We start from the raw sequence: 26,823 nt of genomic DNA on the forward strand, positions 1-26,823 counted from the left end.
CAGAGAGTCTGCTTCTCCCTCCTTCTTCCAATGTCCCTCCCCCCACTTGTGCGCGCTCTCTCTCTCCCTCTCTCTCTCAAATAAATAAATAAAATCTTCTAAAAAATAAAAATATGGACCCCTGGGTGGCTCAGTCAGTTAATCGTCTGCCTTCCACTCAGATCATGATCCCTGGGTTTTGGGATCGAGTCCCACATGGGGCTCCCTGCTCAGCGGGCAGTCTGCTTCTCCCTCTGACCCTCTCCGCGCTCTCATGTTCTCTCTCAAATAAATAAATAAATAAATACCTTTTCCCAAAAAATCCTCCTTGGGATGCCTGAGTGGCTCAGTTGGTTAAGCGTCTGTCTTTAGCTCAGGTCATGATCCTAGGGTCCTGGGATTGAGTTGCACACTGGGCTCCATGCTCAGTAGGGAGCCTGCTTTTCCCTCTGCCTGCCATTCCCCCTGCTTGTGTTCTCTCTCTTTCTGACAAATACATATTTAAAAACAAAAGAACACTTTTTTAAAAAATTCCTCCTTTTTTCTGGCCTCTAATATTTTTTAAAATCAAATAACATTATAACTATTCATGGAGGATAAATTTTACCCATACTTGCACCATCCTATAAACAAAAAGTTCTTATTTCTCCCAGTTTTCTTCCAGTTTTGGTTCTCATTTGCATACATCCTTTACATATAGTTACAATCATATGCTAGATATGATTTTGTTATTCTAATTTTCTTCCATTTAACACATCTGAAGTTCTTATCACTTGCTAGAGTCTTCAAAATAATAGTTAATCAGTTTTTAATACATTAATTTAAGAATTTAGCTAAACCATTCCCCTAGGGACGTGTGGGTGGCTGGGTCAGTTAGATTCTGCCTTGGGCTCAGGTCACGATGGAGTCCTGCATCGGCCTCCTTGCTCAGCGGGGAGCCTGCTTCTCCCTTTGCCTGCTCATGGTCTCTCTCCGTCTCCCCCTGTCTGACAAATAAATAAATTAATGTTGTAAAAAGATAAATAAAATAAACCATCCCCCTACTGTTAGACTATTATTTTTCAGTGACTATATTTCCGTTACTATAACTTGATTCTTGGATATCAAGACTCTGCTCATGAAATCTCTCAAAAGAATAAATGATCCTTACACTCAGTCTAAAGGAAAGGTCTGAAAGAAATGCCATGCAACTATGAGAATCCTCAGATCTTTCCAAAAAGAAAGGGAACAATGTAGGATATATTTCTGTCCCTCTATCCTAGAACCTGCAATCTCCTCTTGCCTTACAATGAATTGGACTTACAGATAAACCCTCCTGCTTTGTCACAGCGTCCCAGACACGAGCATCCCGAGGACCTGGATGGGCTTCATCCCCCTGTGTGTTGTGTCCACACAGCCGGTGTTTGTTGGATGGAGTCTTCTTTTTAGATGTCAAGGCTGTGTTTCCTACATCTCACATTTTGTGATTTGGTGAAGAAATTCAAATTTCGGTTTTACAGGTGTCACCATAGCCCTCTTATACCTCTTCTGCCCTTCTGTAACAGCCGGTTGCCTCTGTTCCCTCAACCTCCCCAATCCTAACATTTCTCTTGCCACCCTGGGCTCCTCAAGCCTGGCACAGTGCAGGGCTCATTCATAGACCCGCTTACTACACATGCCATTGTCCTTCCAAGCACATACCATTCTGGATGTGTGTCGACTGTCTGTTCTGTGCTTCTGGCAAAGTGCAGCTTTATAATGCCTGGTCCTCTCACATGTGTCCGCAGGGACCCAAGTGCCATCACTCAAAGACAAGCCTCATTCCAGAGCCCTCTGCTCCAAAGGAGAAACCCAGCTCTACTAGCATCGAATTTCTGTTTTCAGACTGTTTCAGAGCAGCCATTAATTAAAGAAAAAATAATAATAATAAAAACTAGCTAAAGAGGGGCGCCTGGGTGGCTCAGTGGATTAAGTCGCTGCCTTCGGCTCAGGTCATGATCTCAGTGTCCTGGGATCTAGCCCCGCATCGGGCCCTCTGCTCAGCAGGGAGCCTGCTTCCCCCTCTGTCTCTGCCTGCCTCTCTGCCTACTTGTGATCTCTCTCTCTGTCAAATAAAATAAATAAAATCTTTAAAAAAATAAAAATAATAAAAATTTAAAAACTAGCTAAAGATAACACTAAGAGGGGCGCCTGGGTGGCTCAGTGGGGTTAAGCCGCTGCCTTTGGCTCAGGTCATGATCTCAGGGTCCTGGGATCGAGTCCCACGTCGGGCTCTCTGCTCAGCAGGGAGCCTGCTTCCCTCTCTCTCTCTCTCTCTCTCTGCCTGCCTCTCCGTCTACTTGTGATTTCTCTGTCAAATAAATAAATAAAATCTTTAAAAAAAAAAAAAGATAACACTAAGAGGGCCACCTGGCTGGCTCAATCGGTAGAGCATGCAATTCTTGATGGCAAGGTTGTAGGTTCAAGTCCCAGGTGGGATGTAGCGCTTATTTAAATAAATAAGTAAATAAACTTAAAAAAAAAAAAAAAAACAAGAAAGAGAACACTAAGAAATTAAGACAAAGTGGAGCTTTTGGCTCATCTGGTTTCCCATTTGTCACCACGCATCTTCCTGGTCAAAGAGGTTAAGCTTTTGTCTGGAAGCCCGGGCTACTCTCCAGGAAGCCCCTTCAAGTGTTGTGCCCCTGCATGTTCCTGGACACGAGGGACTGGCTCACTGGGCTGGGCTGGGTTTGCACCTGACCCACTGGGGGGTCTGTTGTAGAGTCCTTCCTGCAGAGTTCACTCAGTGTTCTTTTTGTTCCCATTTCCAGAGGGTTTTCAGGCTGATTTCTGTTGTTCCTTCAAACTTGATAAAGCTGCTCCCGAGACCCAGTTTGGCCGGAGTGACCAGCATGGCAGCAAAGCCGCCAGCTCTCTACACCTGACCGCCAAGGCCCAGGGCCGAGACCGAGCTAAACCAGGCCTGGCAGAACCAACGAATCATGACCAATTTCATCTAGTGCCTAATCACATTGTGGTCTCCGCAGAAGGAAACATTTCTAAAAAAACTGAATGCCTCGGCAGAGCACTGAAATTTGATAAGGCGGGCTTAGCTCAGTACCGGAGTGCGTCCGAGGAGAAAGGCAGCCGGAGAGAATCCCTGAAGGCCAGCGAGTGCTCTCCCGGCCCCGAAGGGCCCCGGAAAACCTCATCCCGAGCGGATCATGGAACTGAGAGCAAACTCTCCAGTATCCTAGCAGATTCTCACTTGGAGATGACGTGTAACAATTCCTTCCAGGACAAAACTCTGAGGAATTCTCCAAAGAATGAAGTTTTACACACAGACATCATGAAAGGGTCGGGCGAGCCCCAGCCAGATCTGCAGCTCACTAAGAGTTTAGAAACAACATTTAAGAACATCTTGGAACTCAAAAAGGCTGGGCGGCAGCCCCAGAGTGACCCCGCGGTTAGCGGCTCGGTTGAGTTAGATTTCCCCAACTTTTCTCCAATGGCTTCGCAGGAAAACTGCCTGGAAAAGTTCATCCCGGACCACAGTGAAGGCATTGTAGAAACTGACTCCATTTTAGAAGCAGCTGTAAATAGTATCCTGGAGTGTTAATAGCCACAGCCCTTCCCTACCCGCCCCGAGACCCCAGCCCCGGACAAGTCACGTTCTTTCCTGGCAAAAGCAAATGGAAGCAGTCTCCTGTCTCCAGCCTGCTTGATCTTTCATCACAGGTGGTTCTTTCTGATCTCGATCCCATTCTTTGTTTCAGAGCAATACTCGTCGTGGTTACAGGGAGATCCCTTCGCGAAACGAATCCTTGTTAGAGAGCAGTCTGATAGGCCCGACACATTTCAAGTGTTACGAAAGTGCTTATTAATAGTCATTTCTGTGTTTGTTTACGTGTTTTAATTTAAAACGAAACAAAACACCGTTAACTCGCTGAGATCACAGTACACTTGGCCCTGGGTAAAATTCTGACAATCATAAGTCATTTGAAAAGAACAGACTTATTATTAAAGAAAATCAAACAGGACTGATAGAAGCTACTTTTTAAAGAATATCCCACCGCATCTCCAAATGTTGCCGTTTGGGGTCTGTTGTCATCGTCGTCGGGAGGGTGGACCACCGGCTCGTGCCCCCTCAGCCATCCCTGAGCGGTGAGTTGCCGGCTGCTCTGCCGGGGACACCGCAGCACCCCCCCACCCTCCCCAAGAAGCAGCCAGTAGCACACCAGCAGGGCACGTTGCAGGGCTTCCTTGCTCATCGTTCAAGTGCTTTTCTGACGCTCCCAGAGCAAAGCCTCATGCTTTTCAGCCGATGCGTGTTGAGTTTCATCTAGGGAATGCTCTGTTCTTAGTTGCAACAGCATGACTTGAGATCATTTCACCAGGCTAAATAAAGGAATACGGAAACCAGTTAAGTGGCACAGTGTACAGGGGAGGCCGGGATAGAGCCTTGAGGAATATAATATGTATATATGTAAAAGCATATATATGTGAACTATTGAGAAAAAAAAAAAACAACAAGCGTTTTGCATTTTCTAATTGGATGTAGTCAACATATGCTGTATGTTTTTGTTTGTTGCTGGGTTTCCTTTCATTTAACCTCTCCACCCCCCTCTCCCACCAACAGCCAAGCGTCCAAAGCACTTTCATTCGAAAACTGTGTTGTAATTTTTCAGTTTAAACTTTAAGGGGACTTTGGCCTTGTTTTTGCTTCTTGTCTGAGAACAGTAGTCACTCCCCGTCCCCCGGCAGCAATCATTACCAAAACACAGACAAACCAAAGTAACCAGCCAGCCCCCCCACTGAAAGAAAAGATCTGAGACACGGGATTCCCACTTGAGAGCCAAAGGACATGCCCTGTCATGGTCTGTGTGCGGCCCGTGTTCATATTAGTGAACATGACTTACTGCTTTATTTATATTTCTTTTCAGGGAGCTTTTCCCGTTTTCCTTCCTTGTGTTCTTGTCCCCAGTCATCCCATCCCATCTCTGCTGTTCCCTTCATCCTCAGCGTCACTGTAACCAGCCAGTCTCTCCCATCGTTGGGAAGGCGACATAACGGTATTTCATACGCACCCTACCCCACGCGTGCATGCGGGTACCGGAGCTGTTCAGATCTAGAGCTCACTCTGGTGACAGTGTGGACACACCCACTCTTCCTCCCATGTGCATGCACTCTCTCATTTATTCTGTTGATCTCTCTGGCTTTAGAGGTGCACCCGTTGATCTCCACTCTCGCACGGTGCCAGCATCTGTTTCTGGTGTTGCCAGAACGGGGATGACCCCCATTGTCATCATGTTGGGCGCTTCTTCTCCAGATTGGCCTGCGATGGAAAGGAAGGCTTCTGATTATTGGAAAACATGGCAGCAGAAGACCCAGACTCTCCCTGTCCCTCTCTGTCCCCCGCATTGCCCTCAAAGGAGCCCCCTCAGACAGCCAGTCTTCATAAAAGCAAAGTACCTTGTCCTTGTCCCCCCACCGCCACCCCAGCCAATAGAACTTGGAAAATCTGGGCCATTTTAGGGTTCCCATTTTTTCCTTATTTGTGCCAATGTCCAAGTTGCAGATTTCCCCTTTTTCCTGTATTGTAACATATTAGAAGGATAAGTTGGTATTGCCAGTTGGAACTTTCTGTTTGGGCAGCCCTGGGATAACACTCTGCCCTGAACCCCATGATTTCGTAGGCTCTTCTCTTAGGACTCATGCTCCCCTCATTCCTAGCAAGACTTAAGGATGGTCCTTCCTAATCAAATTCTTCTCATTGTGGAACTCTCTACCTGGAAGCCGTCATGTAGGCAACTAATGGGTTACATTAATTACTGCCAATCAGTGGAATTCTTAAGAGAAAAGATAAACTTCATGTACATTTGTCACCTCCTCTTCTTCCCTATCGTCCCCTCCTACCCCAACCCCTGCCTTTCTAAATACCATCTCAGAGGGTCTTTCAAGCCCTAACATTGGTCTAGCAAACGGAGAGCCTAATTCACCAAAATGAAACTTGTAAATTTTTGTGTCCTTGTATGTAAGTTTACTTTCTATGGAGGAAAGATTCTAGATAATGACAAATGAAGATTACGAAAATGTATTTTATCCTGTGATTAAGTTATGCGCACATGGGTCATAACTCGCATGTCGAGCCCCCTCTGGCGAAGGGTAAGGGAGCTCCGCCTCGGACGGCCAACTTTCAGTTGTTCAGGTTCATTAGTCAAGGTTAAGTTTTAGAACTACTTGTACTCAGTAACAAAAATCATTTTCTTTTTTTTTTTTCTTTTCTGTTGTTGTTGTGGAAAAGTGTGCATTTGTTATTAAGCATTTGATTTTCTGTGTCCTTAAGTACTGCCTAAAGATAAAGCAAATTTTAAACTGGCAATTACGAAAAAGAACTATTTTAGCTCTGAAGAATTTAGTAGATTTTGTTAGATTAGGGAGGCCTTACAGACTGACTTGACTTATAGAGGACGCGTCACTCACTGTCAGTGTGGTGTGGGCTTTATTTGCTTAAATACCTTCATTTGTATAGTATGTCTCACTTGAAATTGCTTTGTATACATTTTGTAAAAATATTTATAAAATGTTTTGTAAAAAAAAGTATAACAAATTGCAGTTTATTTTGTTATGTTGGATAAATACTGTTAAAAGAAACCAGTCAGTAACTATATTGTTAATCCATGGTTAGGAAATGTTTAGTTGGAGATTACGAAATGAAACAACCATTGCAATACAGCCAAAGATTTGGGAAAATGTGCAACTGTGATTGTCTTGATTTTGCAAATAGGAATGGCTCTTTCCCCAGAAGAAAAGGGTAAGTGTTTAGTGGGAGTTCAACTGAAATAGATTTATCATTCCCAAACAGGAGCCTAACTAGTGAGGGGATAGGAGTGTAATTGATCGGCCTTTCCAAACAGTTTCAGATCCAACAGGGTTGGTCAGTGAGGAAGGTTAGTCATGTACATGTCTGGCCTCCCTCCCTGCTTTTGTCACATGAGTCCTTAACTGAGGAAGGAAAAATAGAGTCATTTGAGAAGTTACATGAATGAGCCTCAATCTTCAGGAGGTTTCTTCAGTCATATTTCTTTTGCTTCAGTTAAGGACAAGAAGGCTGAGGGATAGGGACAGAAAACTATTTTACACAAGATTTATGCCAGAATTAACATGTTTCTGTCTGGATTCACACATTGGATCCATTGAGAAATACCTCTGTAAACTTGTGTGCAAAATCAGCCCCCTAAGGCCGTTCTGAATTCTTGCCCTCACAAGTGGGGACTCCGCCCAAATTGTTAGAGAAACTACCATAGGGTGAAATGTATTTCTGGGGGTAAATGTAGAAGACTCCTTAGGTTTTTCTTTGGGGCCTAGGATTTACACTTACATTCGTTATGGTTTAATTGTGCCCCCCTCACACATACACACACACTGGTAAAGCAGTAGCAGTTAGGAAATCCAGATTCTGTAACCAATATATAAACAGGAAGTTGTTCTCCTAGAACTAAGAGCAGTCAGAATCCTTACTGCTAGAATAGTTACATCAGTGGATGGATCCCTAAATGTCTTTTGCAGTGTTGCCCTGGTGTTGAGATTCTCTTGCTAAGAACAAATGACAAATGTGTGCCCAACATGACATTCCTTACCCCTCTTTGGGCCACTGGCAATGGGAATGCCTCATGAATGAAGCAGGCAGGATGGCCTGGCTGCTTGATTAAGATCAGCCTCTATTCGCCAGGGACGTGCCCAGAGAAAGACCAGGCATCTCCTTTACAGATGGTTAAACCCCTCAGTCCTGTGTCCCAGGAAGGAGGCCAGTGGGTTATTTGGGGGCAAAGAGAAGAGAAAGAAACCACAGTCTGGGGGCGCTGAAACAGCATCACTCAGACAGGACTCTGGGAGCGCTGACCTCCAGTGGCTAGCCTCAGGCTCCGACTCTGCTTCACCCTTGTGGCTGTTCTCCAAGACAGAGTGAGGGCTCCTGGGTATCCAGCGGCAGGTGGAGAGCATCAGCCACCGTACAGAGCTTGAGCAGTTGACAGGCACCGTGCCAGGTACTGGGGATACATGAATAATTCAGGTCTGACACCTACTTTCAAGGAGCTCACAGTCTAGAGAGGAAAAAAGCACACAAATAATTGCATTATATTTGGGAATTGAGTGGAGTTCAGGAGACAAGAAACTAAGGCTAAAATTCTTCCCAGCTAACCACTTTGGTAGATTTGCTGCCTATATTCCAACGTCCTTCTTGGTATATCCTAAGTTACATTTGAGAAAAATGTCTGATACTTGGTGCAGGAATAAAGGTAAAGGCATTTTGTAAATATAGGGTTAAATATGTGGGGAAATCTGGTTTACACAAATGGTAGGAGCACCTTTGTAGTCTTAAGTGGTTTCTGTAATATGGGTAGCCTGTGTCTATGTTGCTGCCCTTAAAAGGCCTTCAAGCCCTAATCTACATTTCCTTTTGTTTTTTTTTTTTTTAAGATTTTTATTTATTTATTTGGCAGACAGAGATCACAAGTAGGTGGAGAGGCAGGCAGAGAGAGAGGAAGGGAAGCAGATTCCCCCCCAAGCAGAGATCCTGATGCGGGGCTCGATCCCAGGACCCTGGGATCATGACCGAGCCCAAAGCAGAGGCTTTTTAGCCCATTGAGCCACCCAGGCGGCCCCCTAATCTGTATTTCCGATGGGCATGCGCTAGAGCCTGGCTTTTGAACACACTTGCAAAGGCAAGAAGATCCTCAGGGGAAAAAAACCACTTCTGTGAAGACCCAGGAAAGCAGTGCAACAGGGTAAGAAACAGTGCAAAGGGCAGAAAGTACCTTTGGCAGCTGAACCTAGAAATGGGTTCTAGGACCTTGTCTAACACATAATTAGAGATCTTCGTGTTAAGTTTCTCTCAGCCTCTACTCCCTTGCCAACAAACTAGGAAGCTTCGTCCCGGCCCTGCACTCCTTAAGGTGTAAAATGAGGTTACTGAAGAAGTGGGAAAGGTGGGAGAAGCTAAGCACCATTATTCCTGAAATAATTCAGGGGAGGTTTGAGTTTTTCTGTTTTGCTCTTGGTCATACCTCCTGCATGTTGTCTGCTTCCTACTCTAGCTTTCCTGGGTCTGTCCTGGACCCTCAGAAGCATGCTGCCCTTCACAGGCTCTCTCCTTTTTCCTTCTCACTTCGGCCCCCTCATGCTTGTCTTTCATCAGCATGATGTTGAGTCATGTCCTCCCCAACTCTAGGCTCATCTGGCTGCTCTCACACTAATCTCTTTCCCACCTGATTCCTGGTAACCCCATGTCACTCTCTGAGGAAGCAACAAGGAAAACTTGAAGCAAAACGAAGTCAACCTCAAGAAGGTTCATTATCCAAGAAAGAGGTTTGGGGACGATGTTGGAAATTGCAGATGGAGCCCCCTTTTGGGTGCAGTGAGTGTGGCGGTTTTGCCTGAGAAGGCACTGTTCCAGGATCTCCTAAACAATTCCAAATAATCCCAAAGTGCAGACAATACAGAAATAACCTGTTGTGGAATATGCTAGGAAAGGAACCCTGGAGCCAAGCCAGAGAGCCACAAAATGTCCTGAACAGAGTCTTTAAAAAATAATCAAGAGGTTTCTAAAACAGGCAAATTAAAAAAAAAAAAAAAATCAAACAGGTAAATCACAAAAATGTAATTACCTAGACAGTTTTTTTTTCTTTCCTTCTTTCTTCCTTTCTTTTTTCTTTCTTTTCTTTTTTTTTTTTTTTTTAATTTTCTTATTTGAGAGAGAGAGAGCAGGAAAGCACAAGCAGAGGGAGAGGGAGAAGCAGGCTCCCCGCCAAGCAGGGAGCCAGGTACGGAGCTCCATCCCAGGACCCTGAGATCATGACCTTAGTTGAAGGCAGAGGCTTAACCATTTTTCTCTTAAACAAGTATACATAGGATAAATAAAAAACATAGCACAAAATCTAAGTCTTCCTATTTCAGGCCCCACTCCCATTTCCTAAAAATAACCCCCATCAATACTTTTTTGTATATACTTCCAAAATTGTTACATATAAATACATCTATAGCCAAAAATCAAAAACCACAAAACAAGCAGGAGCCACTCTCTTACACCCTATTCTGTATCTTGCTTTTTCAAATGTAACCAAGTATCTGAGAGTTATTATAGCCTGGTTGCAAGAAACGGAAACTGATCCACTTGGTTAACCAGCATAATGGAGTTTTATAGGAAAGACAAGGATTGAAGGGAAAATTGAAGAACCACTAATCTTGAGAAAGAAAGAAGGAAGCTCTAGGTCTTCGCAGGTAAAATTCTAAAAGTTTTACCCCAAACCTCCAATGTTTCTCCATCGTCACCCTGCTCAAGATTCAAAACCCAGAGGGGAGAAGTTTTTTGTTTCTTAAGATTTATTTATTGGGGCACCTGGGTGGCTCAGCTGTTAAGCGTCTGCCTTCAGCACAGGTCATGATCCCAAGGTCCTGGGACTGAGCCCCACATCTCCCTCTCCCACTGCCCCTGCTTGTGTTCCCTCTCCCACTGGATCTCTCTCTGTCAGATAATAAAATATTAAAATAAAAAAACCAACAAGATTTAGTTATTCATTTGAGAGAGGGAGGGAGAGTGAGCTTGAACAGGGGGAGCAGCACAGGGAGAGGGAGAGAATCTCCAGCAGGCTTCCTCCTAAGTGTGGAGCCAGCCATGGGGCTCAATCTCATGACCCTGAGTTCATGACCTGAGCCAAAACCAAGAGTCTGACAAGTCAGACTTTAAACTAACTGAGCCACCAAGGTGCCCCCCAACCCAGAGAAGTTGATACCATCTTATGCCCCCTCCCACTGGACAGATTGGAGGAGTTGGAAAGATCTTCCAGAGATCCCTTCAGCTTATATACTCGGAGGACAAACATTTAGAATTGATACCCCACTCCACTCTGACAAAGTACGCGATGAAGGAGAGACCAGTACACAAGAGAAATAGGATACTGTTAGGAAATGGACATGGAGATCAGCAGGCCAAAAAATAAAAAATACCACCAAGATTTCAGGACATGAAAACCTACTTTAGGGGCGCCTGGGTGGCTCAGTGGGTTAAGCCGCTGCCTTTGGCTCAGGTCATGATCTCAGGGTCCTGGGATGGTGTCCCGCATCAGGCTCTCTGCTCAGCGGGGAGCCTGCTTCCTCCTCTCTCTCTCTCTGCCTGCCTCTCTGCCTACTTGTGATCTCTCTCTGTCAAATATATAAAATCTTTAAAAAAAAAAAAAAAAACCTACTTCATTGCATATAATTGCAAAGTCTTTCATAATTTATTTAATCATTCCCTTGTCATGGACAACTACAGCAGTCAAGAAAAAAGGCCTATGACAACATGCTAAAAAAGGATAAGATTCTTGGGGCACCTGGGTGGCTCAGTCAGTTAAGCACCTGACTCTTGGTTTTGGCTCAAGTCAGGTCAGGATCTCAGGATAGTGTGATCAAGCCTGTGTGGGGCTCTGCGCTCAGCAGGGGAGTCTGCTTGAGATTCTCTGCCTCCTCCCTACTCCCTCCCCCCAACTCTCTCTCCTTCCCTCAAAAATAAGCAAAATCTTTAAAAAATAATAATAATTTTAAAAAGAGGGGCATTTGGATGGCACACTTGGTTGAGCATCTGACTCTTGATTTCAATTCAGGTCATGATCGCAGGTCTGTGGGATCGCGCCCCGTGTGGGGCCCCTCCCTCAATGCAGAGTCTTCTAGTCCCTCTTCCTCTGCTCCTCCCTCTGCTCTTGCACACACACTCTTTCTCTAAACTTTCTCTCTCTCTAAACTAAATAAACTCATTTAAAAAAAAAAAAAAAAAAGATGATTCTTGAGGCCCATTATTCTTCATTCTTACTCCTATCCTCACTTTGAAATAAAAGGTCTTATATCTTGCCTAGTGCTGGAGCATATGGTCAATGCTCAGTAAACAACATGCTTTCAGTTAGTGAATAATTTGGGGTTGAAGACATCTTTTCCTCTGGATCTTTGTGGAACAATGGCTTAGGCACTGGGATTAAGTATGCTTCTAGCACCATCTGCTGGCATTTGTAACCTTTCCTGAATCATGGCCTCCAAGTCTCTTTCCGCCAGTATTGTTAATTGCCCTGAAATTCCTCCTCTTCTTAATACTTTCAGTACCGCAGAACTTACCTCTTATCTGTACATAGATACAGTTACAAAATAGTGACTTATTTTTGTTCCTTGTTTACTATCTAATAAATGTTTTACACTTAGATGATCCTTGTTTTTGCCTTTTTACAAAGTAAGACACACGTGAAACGCTGAGTGAGGAGCCTCATATCAGTCTTGGACTCCAAAGACTGTGTTGTCCTTTGACGTTGATTCATAGGTAATGAGCTCTGTGTATGGCACTATCGTTCTGGTTGGACTAGTTACATAGCACATACCAATATGATGCTTTGAGCTTATTTAAACAGCCCCTGTAAGTGCCCACTATTATGACAGGAGTTGTAGAAGACAAAAAAACATGAGGTAAGTTCCCTGCCTTCAGAGCACTCCATCTAATTAGGGTAAGTGGAACAGTATGGGATAAAGTCCACGGTGATGCCTGTAAGTGCCCATTGTCAAGTGATGACATTGGGATACATACTAGGCTAGACATCCAATGCCTGGAAACATTTTTGTCATATCTGGGATGGGAGTGCTACTGGCATGTAGTTGGTCGAAGCCTGGGATGCTGCTAAACATCCCCACAAGGCACAGAGAGCCCCCACATAACAAAGAATCATCTAGCCCAAAAAAGCCAGTATTGCCAAGATTGAGAAGCCTCCCCTAAACCTTTAGCAACTGCCACGAGCGAGGCAGTTATGGTCCCTGCCCTCCTAGTATCATGAAGAAATATTAAAAATAGGGGCACCTGGGTGGCTCAGCTCTTAAGCATCTGCCTTTGGTTCAGGTCATGATCTGAAGCTTGGGATCACTTTGAAGCACGCTTAAAAAACAGAGTATCAACCTCTCAACCTCCCACTGAATGAAAATCTGCATTTTCACAAGACCCTCAAGGGATTACTATGCATGTTAGTGCTGGAGACAGCGCTGCGCTGGAGGGTTTTCACTGTTTTATGAAGACCAGGAAAGAAGGCAGCAAATCCCGTGGTGAGAGCCATAGCAGGGAAGATTGTGAGATGGCGGGAAGAATTTCTAGTTTTCGACCCAGCATTACTAACTAACATAGTGTTGCCTGCTTACAGTCAGACATAGTGCTAAGCGCTTTATATCGAGTATTTCACATCATCCTCCTAACGCTATTAGGCAGGTCCATTTTAGGGGTAAAGCAAATCAAGGTCCGCTGGGACCAGTGCTCCGGGTCGCACCGACCGCGCCAGGCCGATGGAATCGAAGCTGCATTCTCTCCCACCCGAAGTCCTCCACAAACACCTCCACCCACACATAAGAGCCAAAGTCTCGGCTCCAGCTCTCTCTACCCAACAAGGGCCAACCACGCCAGGCGGTCCTCCCTCCAGGACTCGCGCCGCCGAAGGGAAACCCGGAGGAGCGGCGCGCCCTCCACCCCGGAAGTCGTAGGTGCAGCGAGGGAAGCGGCTTCGTTTTTGAGCTCCGCCGGCGGCATCAAACGAATACAGCGTCAAGGAACAGGGCGCGATTGGAGGATGACCCTAAAGGGCTTGGAAGCAGTGCGAAGAACGTTTTGTGCAACATTTAGCAGAAACCTGTGTTAGCGAGACCTCAGCGGTTCACGGCCGCTCGCAGGGCGCCGCCGGGCAGCGGCCGCCGGGATGGTACACCGGGAGCAGGAAGACAGGTCTCTATGGTCAAGTAACTATAGAGCGGGCCTCTCTTCCCCCACGGGGTGGGGCTGCGCATGAGCAGTCGTCGCAGCTTCGGAAACATGGCGGAGCAAGAGTGAGTGTTTGGGCTTTGAATTTCTCTAGTGGGGTCTTAAGCATCTGGTACCATCCACAGTGTTTATTCCGTAGCGGCGGAAAATAGGGATACTTGTGGACTGAAGGGAAAGATTAGAAAAGACTCCAGATTACAGAGGATGGGATGAGGAGGAAGGAGCCGTAGGGTTCGGGCTGACGATGAGACGGAGGGAGACTCCGTGAAGTTTGGGTTACCTCGAGCGGAGAGGATTGAGTTTCTGGCTGCGGACTGAAGAGTGCCAGGCTTGGGTTCATTCAGCCTGGCTTAAGTGTTACCCCTGCTGATGGAACTGCAGCGGTCCCAACCCCACGGGGTTTTACGGGAATCACGTAGCTCCTAGTGTGATTTAAAAGGCTGTGGCAGTAAAAGCTCCTTGGAGGCAAACGGGGGGTTAGTGGCCAAGGGGTTCATGACTTTTTACAGCTTTAGGAAAGAGTGAATGTTAAGAGGTCCGTTTTGAGGACTGGAGTCAGAAACCACAGGTTTCAGCGAAGTCTGTCTTCAGGAATTTGAAGAGCGTGGTGTTGCTCGAAGACCAAGAAATGGTTTAGAAATCCATTAACATTTATTTTTTAAACATTACCGCTGATTGCAATTTTCCGTATCAGGCAAAGAAAAAAGATCCCATTGGTTCCAGAAAATCTCCTGAAAAAGAGGAAGGCTTATCAGGCCCTTAAAGCCACTCAAGCAAAGCAGGCACTTTTGGACAAGAAGGAGGTAATGATGGGGAACCAAGAGAAGGGAATTAGAATGTGTATTTGGTGAGTTGTGTCTGCAGTGTTTGAACTAGATTTGGTATGGACAGTCTTTTCCGCATAGATTCTAAGAGGTATATGGTTCATGTCTTACTTTAACAGGTATTTATAAAACACTTTATTTTTGCAGGTAAACTACTGGAGTAGAGTTTGTTAAGGAAAAAATGGAATAGACATTGTACTATTTAGGCTAATACTAAGTGATTCGAAAGACCAAACATGCGTGTATACCTGGAAGAAAATGTATTTTTTTCAGATAGGGCAGACAACTTTTGCTGTTTGCTCAACATTTTTGGAAATTACATATTTTGGAGTCAGGACAATGAAAGGGGCTTATGCTTATTCTGTACTTCATGAAGCTTAACCCAGTGTTACATTCTATAAACATGGGTTGGTAAACATTGGCTAACGGCATGTAAACTAACGTGTTTATGCATTGGAGGCGCTTCCTAGTACTTTATGAATTTTCATAACTCCACCTTCTCTTGGCTGTCTCATTTTTCCCTTACATGGAAGATGTGCTTCTGTTTAAGGAGCACAGTGGGAAACGCACTCAATTGATACTGACTAATGAATTACTTTTATAGAAGTAAAAAATGGACATACAAAATGGTGACAATGGTCTGCCTTCTCTGTAGCAGAAGAAAGGAAAACAGCTCAAGTTTAAGCGACTGGAATGGTTCTTACATGATTCCTGGCGGCAGCAGCGTGACAGGGTGCGCCTCAGACGACTAGAAGTGAAACCTCGTGGCCTGGAAGTGCCAGATAAACATTCCTTGGCCTTTGTTGTACGCATCCAAAGGTGGGGAACTTGACAGATACCATAGGCTGAAGAAGACTGTTGGTTCAGCTTTAGACCCTTTTCTAGGGAGATGAGCACAGTAGGCTTTAAGCCACTAAGGCAAGTTGTGCTGGGAATTCAGGGTTGAACACAACAGAGTTTTCATCTGTAAGGTTAAGGAGACTGACCTTAGGCAGACAGGCATGAAAATATACCCAAGCCCCACATCGGACTCCTTGCTCAATGGGGAGCTGCTTCTCTCTCCCCTTGCTGCTCCCCCTGCTTGTACTCACTCTGTCAAATAAATAAAGTATTTTTTTTTTTTTTAAGATTTAATTTATTTGACAGAGAGCGTGAGGAGAGGGGAGGGGCAGAGGAAGAAGAAGAAAGAGGCTTCCTGCTGAGCAGAGAGCCTGCTGTGGGGCTCAATCCCAGGACTCTGGGATCATGACCTGAGTGGAAGGCTGACACTTAACCAGCTGAGCAACCCAGGTGCCTTGCAAGGAGTCTTTCTAGGAACTGAACTGAGGTCAAGTAGAGAAGCATATTTAGTTCTGGAGAGAGTTCTTAAAGCTTTTTCCTTATTAGTTGTACTTTTCTCAGTCTACCTGCATGTATAGCTACCTTTTTCTATTTCCCATACCCAGTCACCCAAACCAGAAACCTGTGGGCTTTAAATATTTTTGAGCCGTTACTAACCTTCCCTACCGCTTCCCAGAATCTCTTCTTAGACTACCACGTCTGGGAAACTACTGGGTTTCCCTGCCTCTGGTGTCACACTTTCAGATCTGTCCAGTATGCTCTTCTCAGTGATAGTCAAAAAGAAAGTGGAGTGTATCTCCTTTACCTAGAATCTGTCATGGCTTTACTGCCCACAGAAGCAAGTCATCTTCTTTGGTTTGACATGCACAGCCCTACACACACAGAATCAGGGCCCATCTCTGTGTTCCTGTAGCCTTCAGGCGTTGTTCCACATCATGTGAGAGTGATCTCTCTATATGCCTGCCAGCTCCTGGCGTGACCTGTAAGACGCAGTCTGTGTCCTGCTCTCTGGATCCCCTGTAGTGGCAAACATATTGTAGGTGCTTGCTGGACTGACATAAACTGGATAAAACTCACTCCCTGTGCTCTGCATTTCAGGATTAATGGGGTGAGTTCACTGGTGCAGAGGACCATTGCAAGGCTTCGCCTGAAGAAGATTTTCAGTGGTGTCTTTTTCAGAGTAACCCCCCAGACCATAAAAATGCTGCGTATAGTGGAACCTTATGTGGCCTGGGGGTGAGTAAGGGGTGTGTGTATTCATACTAAATTGTATTTGAGCATGAGGAGAACATTAGGATACCCAGAGTGCTGTTCTCCAAGCCTAGGAGCTCACTGCTATTTCAAAGAAACATTCTGTTGTGACCACGGTTACCAGAAATCAGCTGCTGGCCGTGAAACTTTGGAACACAGGGCAGGTATATCAAGAGCTACCCGTGCTGCTGCTGACGCACCATGAACAGTACCCCTCTAGGCACATTCACTTGCAGCCTAGGGCTGAGTCGGGGGTAGAAGAGAAATTAACTCTTGGAATCTTGAAGCAAGCTAAGGGCCGTGCTTGTGTAAAAGTTGTGTTCCTTCAAATGAAATGAAAACCCGGGAGAGGCCGGGATTTAATTTCAAACTCTGCCCCCATCTTGGGTACAGGGTCATCCAAGGCCAGAGTCCTGAACTGTAAGCCAGCACTTGTTTTATTCTTACCTGGGAAAGTAAAAATTTTTTTGCATGGTGAATGTTTATATCCGTATATTTTAATTTCTAATTACTCAGTCAGGGCCACTCTGGTTTTCTGCCCTCTTCACTTGTGTACTTCAAGCACCCCAGCTGCATTGTGCTTGCAGGAGATATCTTGGTAGGAAGAAGGGGTGGTGGGAGAATCTCTCAGCCAGGCTGCAGGACTGAGTGGCCAGTGCCACACCGTGTGCAGGGGCCTGATGAGGCTGTACCTCATTCGGTCTCACATAGGTTTCCAAATCTGAAGTCTGTCCGGGAACTCATCTTGAAACGTGGACAAGCCAAGGTCAAGAATAAAACCATCCCTTTGACGGATAATACAGTGATTGAGGAGCACCTGGGTGAGTGTTGCACTTAGGGGTCAGTAGGGGTAGAAAGCAAGGATTTCTGGTGGTCTTGATGTCAGATCTAGGTCGTATTCTTCTTGGAGTCCCAAGAAACCACCAGAGTGCCCATATCTGCCACGTAAGAGCCTCATGGTTTATAATGAGCCAAATGTTGAGCGAAGGAATCTCTACCCTTATGTTTCCCAGGGAAGTATGGTGTTATTTGCCTGGAAGACCTCATTCATGAAATTGCCTTTCCGGGGAAGAATTTCCAGGAGATCTCTGCATTCTTGCGTCCTTTCCATCTCTCAGTGGCCCGTCACACTACCAAGAATAGAGTGGGCTTCCTGAAGGAGGTGGGCTTACCTGGCTATCGAGGTGAACGCATCAATCAACTCATTCGACAGTTGAATTAAACCCAGGTGAGGCTGGAAACTGCCCTTGGGCTGACTTTAGATGGGCCATGCTTTGCCAGTTAAAAATCCTTTTTGCATTTACCAGTATCTGAAAGTGACTGGCGTTGTGGGGAGAGAGGAGATGGGTAGCTACAAGTCTAACGGATAGAAATGTGCTTGGGGCAGTGAATTCCTGGGTAAGAAATGGGGCTATGTGGATTCCAGCAGTTACAGGCTAGAAAATGCTGTATTGCTTTAGTCATTTGGCCTAGAAATGGGGAGAGAATAAAAACCAATTTCAAAAAGGATGGGAAGATCTAACCCATCTATTTTGTTGAAAGTATCTTAACTTTTTGAAATTGCTTATTACTAATATGTGGTGCCACCTTTCATTAAACTTCTATTAACGAACTTGTGTTTTTCTTCCTCAGCATATCTGAATGCACGGCACGTCGGTGGCGCGTTTTGTCTCTTAGAATTGTTACCAGTATCTTCGAAGAAGATTATTTTCTGTTATATCTTGAGAAACTAGAGGGAGGGTCAGGGAAAAAATGATAATGATCTAGCAGGCATTTGTCATCACAGCCCAGTTCCAAGGGAAAGTTCCAGTGTGTTTTCCACATTGCCTGCCCCCACCACCTCTGACGTCAGCAAAAGACTCCTGCCACGGAAGGGAAAGTTCTGCCGTGTCACATCTTCTATCCTGGGGTTTAAAGTTGATGAACGAATACCCAGGCATGAATACAAGACAGCAGTGGACCAAGCTCAGGGACGTACTTGAACCCGGGGGTTTCTAGGGCCTTGTTTTGAAAGGAACTTGAAATATAACTACAAAGAAGAGCACAAAAACAGTGCTCAGTTGTCTCTGCTGTGAATCCCTGTTCTTGCTTTTCAGTGACAACTTTGCAAGGTCTCAGACTTGGATGGCCCTGAGGTGTATCTGGTGGCTTCCTTAGCCTAGCCCATGATTGACTTAGTCCTTTTCTTTAGCTCTGATTCTTAACCTATTCTTGGGTCTGTGAGAAGGGAAAGACCCTTTTCCCAGGAAAATACGTATATTCAAATTTTTGCTTGGAAGTTTCTGTGTTCATAGACTCTTCTTAGGGACCCATGCATGTTACATGAAGAATTCCTGCACTATGTACATAGGTCACCTGGGCCCTGACCTTGTTAGTCTCCTCTGGTCCCATATCCTGTGGAAGACCAAGGCTTACCAAGAGAGCTTTCTCCCTTGGAGCCAATTGGGTGTTTTCCTATTAGCAACACAGTGGTAGATTTCTGAGCCCCCATGCCATCTGCCTTAGGGAAATGCCCACCATTTATTTCTGCTGGGCTTCAGGATGAGATTTTCTTTGGCATGGATGTTATTTAGGCTTCATTGGACTCTCTCCTTGCATATTCTAGACTGCAAAGGTATTGTTGTCTATCCCACTGGTGACGATGCCGTAGGCCAATACCGAGACTCCCAGGGACTGAGACCTAAAAGGGGGATCTGATTGTGCTTGTGTTTATCATCTGTGTCCCCCTTCTATGTGGGCCTTCCTCTGCTTCTGTCACTTTGTTGCCTCAATTGCCATCTGAGTAGTTGGTGAGGCTGTGCCGGGTATAGGTCAAGACTTGGAAACATGCTTAACCGTTGTGTGCCCTGGTCCCTTAAGATCAGCTTTGCTGCACTTTTGGCTCATGGGGCCCTCAAACATAGCTGTGAGGTTGAGTTAGAATGAGAACAATGCCTTAAAATGTGCCAGGTTATGAGGTAATTAATTAGGTTGGTTGGCTCAAGAGTTAACCTGCCAAGAATAGATGTTAGAGCTTACACTTAAACTTTAAAGCATTATGAAATCAAATTACTTTAAAATGACGTATCAGAAAGCCATGGGAAAAGAGCATTTGTGAGTGTGGAAGCGCAGGGTTTCTGTCACAGATCTGTTTTATACTAAATACAGGAATAATGTTTTCATCTTGCCTGCAGAATCAGACTATCTAATGTGTGTGCCTCGGTGCAATTCAAAGGATTAAGCAAAAGAATACTTCTTAACTTAGAATTTTATGGAAATAGATGTTATAAAAATTAATGCCCTGCTGTATCGTGTACTGTGATATACCATTTCCTAAACAAGTTGTGGAACTGTCATTTGTGGGGAAAACGAGTCCTTTTGTATGGTACGTAGATTTCATATGTGACTTGTTCGTGGCTTTCAGCTTATATTCCTGTCCGCACTTACCATATGTATGTGGAAAATAGATCTGTTTCAGGAAGCAGTAGGGGCAGTGAGCCACGTGCCTCTTTAAAAGAGACAAACTTGGGGCGCCTGGGTGGCTCAGTGGGTTAAGGCCTCTGCATTCAGCTCTGGTCATGAGCCCTGCATCGGGGCTCTCTGCTCAGCAGGGAGCCTGCTTCCTCCTCTCTGCCTACTTGTGATCTCTGTCTAATAAATAAATAAAATCTTTTTAAAAAAATAGAGAGAAACTTAAGAAAGTGGTTGTAAGAGCTTTTCTATTATAAACTTCAAGCCTGATCCAACTAGTTGCCAGAGATTTTGTTTTTGATCGGCTTTTTTTCTTTTTTATTTTTTTGATAGAGATCACAAGTAGGCAGAGAGACAGGCTTAGAAAGAGGAGGAAACAGGCTCCCCGCTGAGCAGAGCACTGATTCGGGGCTCCATCCCAGGACCCTGGGATCATGACCTGAGCTGAAGGCAGAGTCTTAACCCACTGAGCCACCCAGGCGCCCCTTTTGATTGTCTTTTTTAATGCTTTGGGATTTTACTGGTTTTTTTTTTTTTTTTAAGATTTTTTATTTTATTTATTTGTCCTAGAGAGAGAAGCGAGAGCAAGCACAGGCAGACAGAGTGGCAGGCAGAGGCAGAGGGAGAAGCAGGCTCCCTGCTAAGCAAGGAGCCCGATGTGGGACTCGATCCCAGGACGCGGGGATCATGACCCGAGCCGAAGGCAGCTGCTTAACCAACTGAGCCACCCAGGCGTCCCGGGATTTTACTGGTTTAATGTGTCTTTGAAGTACTTCTGGGGCCAAGTGTAATCATCAAATCTTGCATTGCTAGCCGCTGATCTGGAGAATGGCTGGAATCAACACCACGTTGATCCCAAATCCACTTCCACAGCCGCCAGAATAAGCTGACCTGGAAGTAAAACACTGACACTCTCCTACGTCACTAACAATTTGTTCCCCCTGAGCCAGACCGTCAGTGTGTTTAAAAAGTAGCAGTTCAAAAATGAAAACACATCTATGCATCTCAGTAAAGGATGAGATTTGCCAAATACAAGGTCTGAAACGGGATTTGAAAAACTTTTTTTTTTTAATGAGGACGATGGTCCAGAAATAGGGATACAAAAGTCAACTGTAAGGACGCTCCCAGGAGGCTAAAGTCCAGCTAAGACCGGTTGAGGCAAATGCAGAAAAGACGAATAACCGTGGCCGGTATCCGCGGTCAGGTGATACAGGACACAGTCACGCCCTCCAGGTCTAGGAGGCGAAGGACCTCGAGCCACAGGAACCCACTTTGTGCCATCAGGAAGACGCAGTTACTGCCTCAGCCGAGCAGGGCCCCTCCACGCGGTTCCTCTACCGGGATCCGAGGGTGGGCGGCGCAGGGGCCCTGGCCGATCCCGCGGCCTCCCATGGCTTGGGCCTCCGCGGGAGCCGCGACGACGTGGGTTCACCGTGGGTCGCCGTGATGTGGCGCTTCTCCACGCCCGGGAGCTCCCGGCCCTGCTGAACCAGCTGCAGGAGCTGCGCCAGGCTCACCGAGGCGGGGGCTGCATCCTCCGGCGCCGGGCTGGGACCCGAGCAGCTCCGACCGCCCGGCTGCTCCATGCCCGGCCGCTCAGTCCGACTCGAGTGCGCTTCCGGGTGGGGTGGGTGCAACCACTGTCGGAGGAAATGGAAGGGGGTGCGTAGACCATACCAAGTCGGCCCAGGAAGGGGGAGCACTTGAGACCGCGACCGGCTCCACGCAGAGCGCTTCTCTTAGACACACACACACCAGCTCCACGGAGAAACCACACACACACACGCTCCACGCACACACACACACACACACACACACACACACACACACCAGCTCCACGGAGAAACCCTTCACACACACACACACTAGCTCCACGCAGAAACGCTTCACACACACGGAAAACAGCTCACACCAGAGCTCCACGGAGAAACCCTTCACACACACACACACACACACACACACACACACACACACACCAGCTCCACGCAGAAACGCTTCACACACACGGAAAACAGCTCACACCAGAGCCTGCAAAGTGCAGTCCTTTAGAAGGAACTCGAAGGCTTGCACAGAACGGGCTTACGTGCGGACACGCTGATTCAGGCAAAAAGACCCAATTTGACACACATGCATAGGAACTAAATATAAACCTCTGGTCGTCTTCTTCTTCTTCTTCTTCTTCTTCTTCTTCTTCTTCTTCTTCTTCTTCTTCTTCTTCTTCTTCTTCTTCTTCTTCTTCTTCTTCTTCTTCTTCTTCTTCTTCTTCTTCTTCTTCTTCTTCTTCTTCTTCTTCTTCTTCTTCTTCTTCTTCTTCTTCTTCTTCTTCTTCTTCTTCTTCTTCTTCTTCTTCTTCTTCTTCTTCTTCTTCTTCTTCTTCTTCTTCTTCTTCTTCTTCTTCTTCTTCTTCTTCTTCTTCTTCTTCTTCTTCTTCTTCTTCTTCTTCTTCTTCTTCTTCTTCTTCTTCTTCTTCTTCTTCTTCTTCTTCTTCTTCTTCTTCTTCTTCTTCTTCTTCTTCTTCTTCTTCTTCTTCTTCTTCTTCTTCTTCTTCTTCTTCTTCTTCTTCTTCTTCTTCTTCTTCTTCTTCTTCTTCTTCTTCTTCTTCTTCTTCTTCTTCTTCTTCTTCTTCTTCTTCTTCTTCTTCTTCTTCTTCTTCTTCTTCTTCTTCTTCTTCTTCTTCTTCTTCTTCTTCTTCTTCTTCTTCTTCTTCTTCTTCTTCTTCTTCTTCTTCTTCTTCTTCTTCTTCTTCTTCTTCTTCTTCTTCTTCTTCTTCTTCTTCCTGCTTCTTCCTTCTTCCTGCTTCTTCTTCTTTCTTTTTCTTCTTCTTCTTCTTTCTTTTTAAAGATTGATTGATTGATTGACTAATTGATTTGAGAGTGAGCTAGCCAGAGAAGAGCACGAGTAGGAGGAGGGGCAGCGGGAAAGGAGACGCAGACTCCCCGCTGAGCAGGGAGCCCCATACAGGGCTCCATCCAGTGACTGGGATCATGACCTGAGCCGAAGCTGGAGGCAGAGGCTTACCCGACGCTCCTTATTTCTTTTTAAAGTAATGTTTTGGGGCGCTGCTGGGTGGTGCTGCCTTCGGCTCAGGTCATGATCCCAGGGTCCTAGGATGGAGCCCTGCATCAGGCTCCTTGCTCAGCAGGGAGCCTGCGTCTCCCTCTGCCTGCTGCTCCTCCTGCTTGTGTTCTCTCTTTCTATCTCTCTAATAAATAGAACCTTTAAAAGAAAGTTTTTTAACAAATCATCTCTTGGGGCTGGAACTCACGACCCCCCAAGATCAAAAGTCGCATGCTTCACCAACTGAGCCAATCAGACACCCTCAGTACAAACCTGTCTTCACAAACCTCCAGGGACACATGTAGAGACACCGGGCACATGTAGAGACTCATAGCAAGCAGAACATCTCCGAGCTGGACTCTGCAGCTCTACACGAAAAACAGCTGTGGAGAGATTGCCAGTGGCCTCAGAACTGGGAGTAAGTGACAGTACCACAGAGCCTTGCCACTCTCTCCCCATTTCCTGCCAAGGAGACTCTATTCCGGGTGTTCCCAAAGAGGATGAGAAAAGATGAAGGCGAGCCACCTGTGCTGCAGTCCCTCTGACTGCTGGCAAAGCCAGTGTCCATAATTCTCAAGTTTCAAAGTTTATTGAAAGTTGGCTTGATTTGGCACACACTGCCTTCACCATGTAATGGAAGTCTAATTACTATTAACAGAAGGAACTGGTGCCCTGCGTCTCCTGAGGTGATCCACTGAGGAGGACGCTATGGAGATAGGAACACTCTATTTCTTCAGTATTCCTGCCCGAAAGGTTCACTCTGAATCTAGTCTTTTTTTAAGATTTTATTTATTTGACAGAGAGATCACAAGTAGGCAGAGGCAGGCAGAGAGAGAGAGAGAAGCAGGCTCCCCACTGAGGAGAGAGCCAGATGCGGGGCCTGATCCCAAGACCCTGAGATCATGACCTGAGCTGAAGGCAGAGGCTTTAACCCACTGAGCCACCCAGGCACCTCTGAATCTAGTCTTGAGGAAATGAACAGACCAAGCAAAGTGAGAGACATTCTGTAAATGACTGGCCTGGATGCTTCATAAATGTCAGTGTCATAAATGTCTTGGGATGCTCACAAATTCTGATCAGATGGGTGACTGCGGACTCTCTTCTGTGGTCCCTGCATGTCCTCTCTCCACCCTTATCCACCCAGCTTCTGCACACTGACATCCATAGACACTGCAATGGGCTCCCTTAACCTCTGGCTTTGGGGTCTGGCCAGTGGGGGCCCCAGTGGAAGAAAGAAGGTCAGGGTGTTTATTCCTCAGTTTCCCGCCCTCCGGGATTCCCACTGGCTTCAAGGTCTCTCCACCAGCTCTCTGGTTTGGGGACCCTGCCACTGCTCCCTTCCCTCACCCCTTCAGGCCTGTTACCAGTTCCAGTACCGCATTGTCACTTGGGATTTCCCTTTACTGTGCCATACCTCTATAAATAGTCCCTTTATTAAATCCTCCTCAAGTTTCCCTATATGCATGTGCCCTCTATTTCCTGTCTATACTCACCAGTAATAGAATTGGCTCCAGGAACAGCCTCAGGCAGAATACTGAGACCAGACTGATCATAAATTCGGAGAGTACAGGGCAAGCCTCCTTGCTGAGGGAGCAATGCACCCAGTAATCCACTGCATAAGGACTATGGACATTACCCAAATTCTCCTTGGGGGTGGCAGGGGTCAAGAGGAAAGTACTGCGTTGTTGAGGTGGAGAGATGGCTCTGGTTCATATGGCTGAGGACTGGCACCAGAATGTCCTCGTAAGGGTTTCCAAGGGGCAGTGCTAATGAAGTGTTAGCACAGGAGTGTGCTGACACAAGGGCACTGAGGGGGAAGGTGTGGGTCTCTGAGAGGAGATGCGGACGTCTGGGCAGACATGTAGTGCCTCTCTTTCCCCGGACATCAGCTTCAGGACTCTTTCCACCTCCAATTTTCCCTGGCTCTTCTCAAATTAGATCCCAGAATAGCCTGGGCAGAGAAGCATGAGGCCCACGCTGAAAGCAGAACGCCCAGACAGAAAGAATTACAGACCTTGTTAAACTCCCTTGGCAGGGTCCAGAGCCGTGTGCGTGGGAATAAGTTCTAAGGGAAATAGACCCAGGAAGGTGGAATGTAAGGCTCCATTTGGCCAAACACAACACCATGGATGCTCATCCAGGGTTTGGGATTTAATGTGTTGGCTCGAGCACCCGGGAGAGGCATCAATCGTCTATGAGGTTGGTTAATTAAAGCCTGGACTTAATGGTAGCCTACAGTTAGGAAACTTGAAATGCCAGAATCTCTCTGGCATACTGTAGAGGAAGGAATCCAAAATTTCAGGAAGGTGGGAATGCTAGATTGGATTTATTATGTGCAACCTGGTTAGCCACCCCTCAGCACATATTTTAATGGGGTCTAGAAAACCCTCCCTTCTCCAAAGCATTAAGAAATGCTTTGGTGGGGGGCACCTGGCTGGCTCTGTTGGTTAAGGGCCTACCTTCGGCTCAGGTCATGATTCCAGGGTCCTGGGTTTGAGCCCTGAATTGGGCTCCCTGCTCAGCGGGGAACCTTCCTCTGCCTCTCCCTCTGCCTGCTGCTCTGCCTGCTTGTGCGTGTTCTCTCTCTCTCTCTGTCTGTCAAATATGTAAATAAAATCTTAAAAAAAAAATAGTGAGGGGCTCCTGGCTGTCTCAGTCAGTAGAGGAGGCAACTCTTGTCCTCAGAGTCAAGAGTTTGAGCCCCAGATTGGGTGTAAAGTTTACTTTAAAAAAAGAAAGAAAATGAAGAGGAAATGCATTGGTGAGAGCTACCTGTCTCCTTGACTTACTCTGATGGCTGTCCTCTGTAGGCTGGAGGTGCTGCTGGGTGCTGGATGAATCCGTGGAATTATAGTCTACGATCTCAGTGGGAATAATAGTATCCTGGTAACATAAAGGCCAGGTGGTGATGTTTAACAGACAAAAGCAAGGTAGCTATAATACCTCCTGTAAAGACATGGGAGGGGCACCTGGGTGGCTCAGTTGGTTAAGCAGCGGCCTTTGGCTCAGGTCATGATCCCAGGGTCCTGGGATCAAGCCCCACCTTGGGCTCTCCTTACTCTATGGGGAGTCTGCTTCTTCCTCTCCTGTCCCCTCCCCTGCTTGGGCTCTCTGTCTCTCACTCTCTTGAGGGCCCATCTGATTTACAGCCCAATGCTGGGTCCCTGATTGGCCACAACTTTCACCAGGTTGGGGACAGATCCAACTGGACCCTCTTAGCATGGAAGGGCTATGCTTTACCCTCATGGGAACAGACACATATTCCAGGTATGAATTCACCTTCTCTGCCTCCAGTGCTGCTGTCAGCACCACCATTCTGCCAGCAGCAGGCATTCTGATGGACAGAATGAATACCTTACCCATCACCGTGGCATTCCACTTAACATCACCTCCAACTGGGGCACACATTTCACTGCCAAAAAATGAATAAATGAGCTCACTCCCAAGGAATTCACTAGTCTTCCCATGTGCCGCATGACCCAAAAGCAGCTGGCAAGATAGGATGGTGGATGGACCTGCTGAAGGTTCATCTAGAACATAACTGAGAGGGACGCCTGGGTGGCTCAGTGGGTTAAAGCCTCTGTCTTCAGCTCAGGTCATGATCCCAGGGTCCTGGGATCGAGCCCCACATCAGGCTCTCTGCTCAGC

General features: G+C 46.2%; 3 protein-coding genes and 1 long non-coding RNA gene across 9 annotated transcripts in view; 2 read left to right on the forward strand and 2 right to left on the reverse strand.

Annotated features, from left to right (window-relative positions):
• BICRAL (BICRA like chromatin remodeling complex associated protein) overlaps window positions 1-6,700 on the forward strand; it is a 106,966-nt gene extending 100,266 nt beyond the window's left edge. For all 5 annotated transcript variants that reach the window (XM_059177998.1, XM_059177996.1, XM_059177997.1 and 2 more), the window contains one exon: window positions 2,772-6,700. In XM_059177998.1, coding sequence (XP_059033981.1) covers window positions 2,772-3,559 — 788 coding nt within the window. In that variant the 3' untranslated portion in view covers window positions 3,560-6,700. The remainder of the gene's footprint in view (window positions 1-2,771) is intronic.
• Window positions 4,846-13,712, reverse strand: LOC131833985 (uncharacterized). The gene is made up of 3 exons (XR_009354707.1): window positions 13,626-13,712; window positions 7,844-8,045; window positions 4,846-5,275 (listed from the first exon to the last, which is right to left on the reverse strand). It is a non-coding gene; the product is annotated as an uncharacterized LOC131833985 (long non-coding RNA).
• Window positions 13,481-19,988, forward strand: RPL7L1 (ribosomal protein L7 like 1). 2 transcript variants are annotated; one of them, XM_059178004.1, is made up of 7 exons: window positions 13,481-13,818; window positions 14,448-14,556; window positions 15,236-15,396; window positions 16,516-16,653; window positions 17,380-17,489; window positions 17,682-17,896; window positions 18,301-19,988. In XM_059178004.1, exons 1-6 carry the CDS (start codon window positions 13,778-13,780, stop codon window positions 17,888-17,890), a joined length of 768 nt encoding a protein of 255 aa, XP_059033987.1. In that variant the 5' UTR covers window positions 13,481-13,777; the 3' UTR covers window positions 17,891-17,896; window positions 18,301-19,988. The 2 variants fall into 2 exon arrangements, with proteins under 2 accessions (XP_059033987.1, XP_059033985.1); XM_059178002.1 differs by having other exon boundaries at window positions 13,483-13,818; window positions 15,233-15,396.
• Window positions 19,989-21,167: 1,179 nt separating this feature from the next.
• C6H6orf226 (chromosome 6 C6orf226 homolog) lies at window positions 21,168-21,752 on the reverse strand. The gene has a single exon (XM_059178005.1). The coding sequence runs from the start codon at window positions 21,702-21,704 to the stop codon at window positions 21,453-21,455; it is 252 nt and encodes an 83-aa protein (XP_059033988.1). The 5' UTR covers window positions 21,705-21,752; the 3' UTR covers window positions 21,168-21,452.
• Window positions 21,753-26,823: the final 5,071 nt, after the last annotated feature.

Source organism: Mustela lutreola, chromosome 6 (genome assembly GCF_030435805.1).
Source record: "Mustela lutreola isolate mMusLut2 chromosome 6, mMusLut2.pri, whole genome shotgun sequence".
Classification (NCBI taxonomy): Eukaryota; Metazoa; Chordata; class Mammalia; order Carnivora; family Mustelidae; genus Mustela; species Mustela lutreola.

What these genes read in the sequence shown, in the direction of transcription:
- RPL7L1 (XM_059178002.1), top strand. Translation starts at nt 13,778, where the DNA reads ATGAGCAGTCGTCGCAGCTTCGGAAACATGGCGGAGCAAGA. An exon ending in GGAAACATGGCGGAGCAAGA is followed by an intron (nt 13,819 to 14,447) that starts GTGAGTGTTTGG and finishes TTTCCGTATCAG; the next exon opens with GCAAAGAAAAAAGATCCCAT. An exon ending in CACTTTTGGACAAGAAGGAG is followed by an intron (nt 14,557 to 15,232) that starts GTAATGATGGGG and finishes CCTTCTCTGTAG; the next exon opens with CAGAAGAAAGGAAAACAGCT.
- C6H6orf226 (XM_059178005.1), bottom strand. Translation starts at nt 21,704, where the DNA reads ATGGAGCAGCCGGGCGGTCGGAGCTGCTCGGGTCCCAGCCCGGCGCCG.